Consider the following 8,562-nt stretch of genomic DNA (forward strand, 5'->3'; position numbering starts at 1 on the left):
TGTGTTATTCATAGCGCAGGCCCATGATATTGATAGTGCACCCTGAGCTATCAGAAGCACTCCACTTGTAATCTGGGCCTATACAGTATTTGCATTAACGGATTAGAGAATGTGATTTTTGCTCTACAACGTCCTTTAAAGCTGATATTAATCTGATAATAAAGCACATGCAATGCAAAGAAATGAAATCTGTTTATATGTCATAATAAAGTAAAAATACCTTTCATTTTTCCTTGTTTGTAGATAGTTGCTGTGGCTATTTTCAGGATCCTTGTTTTCATGAGATGGTTTTATATCTTCAGAAGACATTTTTACATGAGAGTGATGATTCACTTTCTAGTTCTTTGGCTACACGCCTTTATTTCTGAAAACTGCACAAACCAGTTCATATTTAAATATTTATTAACCTCTTTAGGACAAAGCCAATTGTTCAAGTTCTGAACGACAACAAAACCTATAATTTGAAATATATGTTTTTTCAGCCATTATTTACCTCTTTCACATTAAGTGCACCAATACTTATATATTTTAGAGGATAAATGGGGCTTTCTTTTGGCATCAAATATTTTTATACAAACTATCGGCTAGATTACGAGTTATGCGTTAGATTTAAAAAGCAGCGTTAAGAGGTCCTAACGCTGCTTTTTAACGCCCGCTGGTATTACGAGTCTTGCAGGTACAGGTGTACCGCTCACTTTTTTGGCCAGACTTGGAAATACCGCAAATCCACTTACGTAAATTGCGTATCCTCTTTTTTCAATGGGACTTGCATAGCGCCGGTATTATGAGTCTGCCAAAAAGTGAGCGGTAGACCCTCTCCTGTCAAGACTGGTACCGCATTTTAAAGTCAGTAGTTAAGAGTTTTACACTACAACGCTGTAGCATAAAACTCTTAACTAAAGTGCTAAAAAGTACACTAACACCCATAAACTACCTATTAACCCCTAAACCGAGGCCCCCCCCCCACATCGCAAACACTAAAATAAATTTTTGAACCCTTAATCTGCCGAACCGGACATCATCGCACTATATATATTAACCCCTAAACCGACGCACTTCCGCCTCGCAAACAATAGTTAAATATTATTAACCCCTAATCTGCCGTCCCTAACATCGCCACCACCTACCTACATTTATTAACCCCTAATCTGCCGCCCCCAACGTCGCCGCCACTATATTAAAGTTATTAACCCCTAAATCTAAGTCTAACCCTAACACCCCCTAACTTAAATATAATTTAAATAAATCTATATAAAAATGACTATCATTAACTAAATAATATCTATTTAAAATAAATACTTACCTATAAAATAAACCCTAAGCTAGCTACAATATAACTAATAGTTACATTGTAGCTAGCTTAGGGTTTATTTTTATTTTACAGGCAAGTTTGTATTTATTTTAACTAGCTAGAATAGTTACTAAATAGTTATTAACTATTTAATAACTACCTAGTTAAAATAAAGACAAATTTACCTGTAAAATAAAACCTAACCTAAATTACACTATCACCTAACACTACACTATAATTAAATGAATTCCCTAAATTAAATACAATTACCTAACACTACACTATAATTAAATTAATTCCCTAAATTAAATACAATTAAATACAATTAAATAAAATTATCTAAAGTACAAAAAACCCCCACTAAATTACAGAAAATAATAAACAAATTACAAGATTTTTAAACTAATTACAACTAATCTAATCCCCCTAACAAAATAAAAAGCCCCCCCCCCCCATAAAAAAGCCCTACCCTACAATAAATTACAAATAGCCCTTAAAAGGGCCTTTTGCGGGGCATTGTCCCAAAGTAATAAGCTCTTTTACTTGTAAAAAAAATTACAAACCCCCCCAACATTAAAACCCACCACCCACACAACCAACCCTACTCTAAAACCCACCCAATACCCCCTTAAAAAAACCTAACACTAACCCCTTGAAGATCACCTTACCGGGATAAGTCTTCATCCAACCGGGCCGAAGTCCTCAACGAAGCCGGGAGAAGTCTTCATCCAAGCCAGGTGAAGTGGTCCTCCAGACGGGCAGAAGTCTTCATTCAGACGGCATCTTCTATGTTCATCCATCCAGCGCGGAGCGGGTCCATCTTCAAGACATCCGGCGCGGAGCATCCTCTTCCAACGAAGTCTTCTTACTAAATGACGATTCCTTTAAGTGACGTCATCCAAGATGGCGTCCCTTCAATTCCGATTGGCTGATAGAATTCTATCAGCCAATCGGAATTAAGGTAGAAAAAATCCTATTGGCTGATGCAATCAGCCAATAGGATTGAGCTGGCATTCTATTGGTTGATTGGAACAGCCAATAGCATGCCAGCTCAATCCTATTGACTGATTGGATCAGCCAATAGGATTGAACTTCAATCCTATTGGCTGATTGCATCAGCCAATAGGATTTTTTCTACCTTAATTCCGATTGGCTGATAGAAATCAGCCAATCGGAATTGAAGGGACGCCATCTTGGATGACGTCACTTAAAGGAACCGTCATTTAGTAAGAAGACTTCATTGGAATTGGATGCTCCACGCCGGATATCTTGAAGATGGACCCGTTCTGCGCCAGATGAATGAAGATAGAAGATGCCGTCTGGATGAAGACTTCTGCCTGTCTGGAGGACCACTTCGCCCGGCTTGGATGAAGACTTCTGCCGACTTCGTTGAGGACTTCAGCCCGGTTAGATGAAGACTTCTCCCAGTAAGGTGATCTTCAAGGGGTTAGTGTTAGGTTTTTTTAAGGGGGTATTGGGTGGGTTTTAGAGTAGGGTTGGTTGTGTGGGTGGTGGGTTTTAATTTTGGGGGGGAGTTGTAATTTTTTTTACAGGTAAAAGAGCTGATTACTTTGGGGCAATGCTCCACAAAAGGCCCTTTTAAGGGCTATTTGTAATTTAGTGTAGGGTAGGGCTTTTTATTTTTGGGGGGGGGGGCTTTTTATTTTGTTAGGGGGATTAGATTAGGTGTAATTAGTTTAAAAATCTTGTAATTTGTTTATTATTTTCTGTAATTTAGTTTTTTTTTGTACTTTAGATAATTTTATTTAATTGTATTTAATTTAGGGAATTTGTTTAATTATAGTCTAGTGTTAGGTGTTAGTGTAATTTAGGTTAGCTTTTATTTTACAGGTAAATTTGTCTTTATTTTAACTAGGTAGTTATTAAATAGTTAATAACTTTTTAATAACTATTCTACCTAGTTAAAATAAATACAAACTTGGCTGTAACATAAAACTAAACCCTAAGCTAGATACAATGTAACTATTAGTTATATTGTAGCTAGCTTAGGGTTTACTTTATAGGTAAGTATTTAGTTTTAAATAGGAATTATTTAGTTAAATATAGTAATTTTATTTAGATTTATTTAAATTATATTTAAGTTAGTGGGGGTTAGGGTTAGACTTAGGTTTAGGGGTTAATAAACTTCGAATAGCGGCGGCGACGTTGGGAGCGGCAGATTAGGGGTTAATAAATATAGGTAGGTGGCGGCGATGTTAGGGACGACAGATTAGGGGTTAATAATATTTAACTAATGTTTGCGATGCTGGAGTGTGGCGGTTTAGGGGTTAATATGTTTATTATAGTGGCGGCGACGTTGGGGGCGGCAGATTAGGGGTTAAGAAGTGTAGGTAGGTTGTGGCGACATTGGGGGCAGCAGATTAGGGGTTAATAAGTGTCAGATTAGGGGTGTTTAAACTTGGGGTTCATGTTAGGGTGTTAGGTGTAGACATAAAATGTATTTCCCCATAGGACTCAATGGGGCTATGTTAAGGAGCTTTACGCTGCTTTTTTGCAGGTGTTAGACTTTGAGTGAGCGGTGAGCATAAACAGCCTCTAACGCAAAACTCGTAATCTAGGTGTATAATTGTATATTAATAAAATCTACGTAAGTGTGAGAAATTAAGAAATTTTCTTTTTCCCCCAACATTTTTTTATTACAAATAATAAAACACCCATATTTGCAGTAAACACCCATATTTGCATTCTGCAATGTCCCATGATTACAACAATGCGCTCCATTTACAGGCTTTCTGGGATTTTTAGGTTGTTATTGTTACAGGTCTGCCCATTTACATTGGAAATTTGACAAATTGATTTTCTTGGTCTATGTTGCCTTTAAGGCAATATGGCAGCAGAGGTTAGAAAATTACCCCCATGATGGCATACCATTTGCAAAACTAGGCAACTCAGGGTATTGCAAAAGGAGTATGTTCAGTCAGTTTTTAGAGCACTTCACTTGTCAAAACATAATGTAAGTAATAGTAGATATGATTTTTAAAAATAAATATATATATATATATATATTTATTTATATAGATAGATGATAGATAGAGAGAACTTTGATATCCTTATATATATTATGTATGCATACTGTCAGTAAAAAGGGTACCGTTGGGGTCCGTTTGTGAACACTTAGGGTGATAATTACACCTTAAGGAACTAATATGTACCTTTTCAAAGGGTCTATGTCTGTACCATTTAATCCCTAAGAAAAGGCACAATCACTTGTGTGACCAAAAGGTTGAGAAGGATTGGTGGTTCAAGGCTGCCAAACCCTGCGAGTCCATACAATTTGTGCACCTGAGCGTTATTATTTCCCAAGATGGTAAATGGTTATATTATACTTAGGTTACATAGAGTTTTCCACAGTGATCTCAATTATTCATTGAACACATAATTTGCAATCACACAAAATTCATTCAACATACACGTTGTACAGCAAAATAGTAAACGTTTGATGGTTGTTAGTTATATGCAAGAGGTGGACAAAGCAACGAAAGATACTCAACAACCCATATCTTCACTGATGTTGTGTTGCTGGATCTAAACAACACAAGCTACTAAATTAACATTTTAATGTTTATATTTAGAGCATAATTTTAAACTCTATAAAATAATCAAGAGCTGTTTAAGAACCAGTTTTAAGTTTCCATAAAAATCTTGATTACAAAATAACACATACAGATATTGATGAGGATGGCAGATTTATTGTTGTATGGGTAATAATATCTGAACAGAAATATACTCTCTGCAATATATATGGCCGAAACAATGGGGATAAAGGGTTCTGGAACAATTTAACAAAAAAATTAGCAGTTTATACAGGAAACAGTCTTTTTATGGGGGGAGATTTAAATTTAATTACACAATATCCCCTGGACCGATTACATAGAATAAAAGAGAAAAATAGAAAAAAAGCTATAAAGCTGAAATAAATCTCCTAATTTTTTTTTAAAAAAACCTTTAATCTAGTAGATAGCTAGAGATTTCAGAATCCCGATCTAAAAGAATACACATGTGAATCCAAAACACATAAAACATTTTCGAGAATTGATTACTTCTTAATAGATAAAAAAACTAGTAGGCAAGGCTTCAAAGGCCTCTATTTCTGCAATTATTCTTTCAGATCATGCCCCAATTATGTTGCAGTTGCAATCCGATCAGATAAAAAGGCCGTATGCGTTCTTTAACTTCCCAAAATTTCTTTTTAACAATATGAAATTTAAGAACTGGCTAAATGAAAAATGGAAAGAATTTATTTTAAACAACAAAGAATCAGTTCAGAATCCCGAGATTCTGTGAGAAGCATCTAAAGCAGTTTTAAGGGGAGAAATAAAAGCATATGTATGTCATCTTAAAAAAAAAAAATAACGAGCGTAGTACTCAACTTTCTAATCAACTGGTCAATGCATTTAATGCTTATTTAAGAGAGCTGTCGAATGAGAAATGGAGTGCATATATACAGGCAAAAAAGAAGAGGGAAATATTTTTGCAGCAGAATGCTGCTGTAGAAGTATTAAAAATGAATGCCAAATACTATAGGTATGGAGGTAAAATGGGTAAATGTCTGTCTAATCTGGTAAAAATAATTAAGGGTCCTAAAATAATCTTGGCGATAAGAAAAGACTAACCCAAATCAATGATATTAGTGCTGAATTCTTAAAATACTACAAACAGATTTTTTCCTCCTCAGTAACTAATGAAGATAATAAGAGACATTTTTGGGAATCTTGTAAACTCCCATATCTCCTATCTGAAGACTTATCAGATCTAAATAGCACAGGCAGAAATTGAGAAGGCTATTAAACAGCTAGCCTGCAATAAAGTTGCAGGTCCGGACACGTTACTGAATGTGTATTCCAAAATTTTGCAGAGTAATATCCTGCAAAGCCTTGCTGAGTTATTTAATTATTATTATATGGAAGGATCGAGATTCTCTCAAGAATTTACAAAATCGATTATTACCTTAATTCCAAAAAAAGTTAAAGATCCTGAATCATTAGACGCATACCGTCCAATATCACTGCTCAATTCAGACTATACTGCTGCGAGGCTACAGAGGTTACTAACCAAATTGATTAACCCTGACCAAACAGGGATTATGAAAGGCAGATCGTCGTTTACTAATTTAAGGAAACTGATTCTAACAGTAGATTATTATGGTGTCCAGGAGACTGAAACTATGCAACCAGAAAAAGACAATGCAATTATCGCTATTGATGCTGAAAAGGCATTCAATGTTATTGATTGGCAGCACCTCTTTGACTCCTTAGAACAATTTGGCCTAAAGGATATTTTCTGAAATGTATTCATAAATTATATGACAAACCATTTTCGGCTTTAGTAGTTAATGGCTTACTTTCAGATAATTTTCAATTAAATAAAGGGACCAGACAAAGGTGCCCGTTATCTCCGTTGCTTTTCAACTTGAGCATTGAACCTTTGGCAGTTGTCCTGAGAAATGGTCTGTCTGGTATAAAAGTAGGCCCCAAAGAACTTAAAATATCCCTATACGCGGATTTTCTCCTGGTGTTTATTAGTAACGCTAGTGAAAATATCCCGAAACTCATGCAGATTCTTCGTAGCTTTAGTACTTTTTCGAGGTATAAGGTGAATTCACAAAAATCTGAAATATTATGGATTCAAAAGAGTGAAAACTATAGAGGAGAAAGTCCATTTAAGGAAGTTAAGAGCCTAAAGTATTTGGGTATAAATGTTAATATATCTAAAAAAAAGGGTACAAAGAAAACTGGGTTGGGTTAATAGATAAAGTGCAGAACGACCTTCAGAGATGGATACATTTGCCCTTACTTTAGCAGGTAAAATTAATCTGGTTAAAATGATAAAACTCCCTAAACTTCTATATATTATGCAGAATATGCCTTTGTTGTTAAAACTGTCGGATATAAGAAGGTTAAATAAAGCCTTCAAAAATTTTCTATGGGGGAAAGAAAAAGTTAAACTGTCTTTACACAGACTCTCCCAAGAGAGAGAATTTGCAGGTTTTAACTTCCTGTGTATTCAAAATAAAATATAATTGGGCGTGCATAATGAAAATTATTCCAGATTGGTTGTTAGATGTGGGTCACTTTCAACTAAAGGACCTCGAGCAGGATCTTTTTTTACCACTCTCTTTTAAATCTGCAATTCACTTTGAAATGCCTAATAGTGATGTCGAGAACGGTTCGCCGGAGAACAGTTCCCGGCAAACATAGCTTGTTCGCGTTCGCTGCTGCGGGCGAACATATGCGATGTTCGATACGCCCCCTATTCGTCATCATTGAGGAAACTTTGACCCTGTATCTCACAGCCTTCTGACACATTTGAGCCAATCAGTAGCAGACACTCCCTCACAGACCCTCACAGCTCCTGGGCAGCAGCCATTTTAGATTCATTACGATCTTGCTTTCTTAGTGAGAGGAGCTTTAGTGTTGCTGCTGTTGACATTATAGGGAAATAGATAGCTAGGCTAGTGTATTTAGTGTCCACTACAGTCCTGAAGGACTCATCTAATCTCTGCTGTAAGGACAGCACCCCAAAAAGCCCTTTTTAGGGCTAGAACTTGTCTTTTTGTAATTTTATTTGCATTTGCCTGGCTTTCAGCCTGTGTGTGAGGCTCACAGCATATACTGTGATTAGTGCCACCACTGATATCTGCTTAACATTAGTGTAAATTTAAACAACCAAACTTTTAAATCATTTTGCTAGTGTAATCTAATTTCATTTTCTATCAGGCCTGTGTGTCAGGCTTACACAGCATATACTGTGGTTAATTGCTGTGCCAGCAGCCACCACTCATATCTACTTAACATTATTGTAAATTTAAAAAAAAACAACTTTTAAATCATTTTGCTAGTGTAATCTAATTTCATTTTCTATCAGGCCTGTGTCTCCGGCTCACACAGCATATACTGTGGTTAATTGCTCTGTGCCAGCCAGGCAGTCACCACTCATATCTGCTTAACATTAGTGTAAATTTAAACAACAAAACTTTTAAATAATTTTGCTAGTGTAATCTAATTTCATTTTCTATCAGGCCTATGTGTCAGGCTTCTGTGGTTAATTGCTGTGCCAGCAGCCACCACTCATATCTGATTAACATTATTGTAAATTTAAAATATAGACCTCCCCAGATAGGGGTAGTAACAGGTATTAAACTAATAAGAACAGTACTACTGAAATAAACCTAGTTACCATGGGTCCCAGAACGGATGTTTTATTATTATATTTTGTAAGGGTAATCATGCAGGCCATATAGATCTCCCCCG

The 8,562-nt window shown here is 35.9% G+C and overlaps 1 protein-coding gene across 1 annotated transcript in view; it reads right to left on the reverse strand.

The window, feature by feature from the left end:
* The window catches only part of SLC35B3 (solute carrier family 35 member B3), a 168,471-nt gene extending 168,124 nt beyond the window's left edge, over positions 1-347 (reverse strand). The window contains exon 1 of the mRNA XM_053714730.1: positions 221-347. Within this exon, the coding sequence (XP_053570705.1) occupies positions 221-309 (89 nt within the window). The 5' untranslated portion in view covers positions 310-347. The remainder of the gene's footprint in view (positions 1-220) is intronic.
* Positions 348-8,562: the final 8,215 nt, after the last annotated feature.

This window comes from Bombina bombina, chromosome 5 (genome assembly GCF_027579735.1).
Source record: "Bombina bombina isolate aBomBom1 chromosome 5, aBomBom1.pri, whole genome shotgun sequence".
Classification (NCBI taxonomy): domain Eukaryota; kingdom Metazoa; phylum Chordata; class Amphibia; order Anura; family Bombinatoridae; genus Bombina; species Bombina bombina.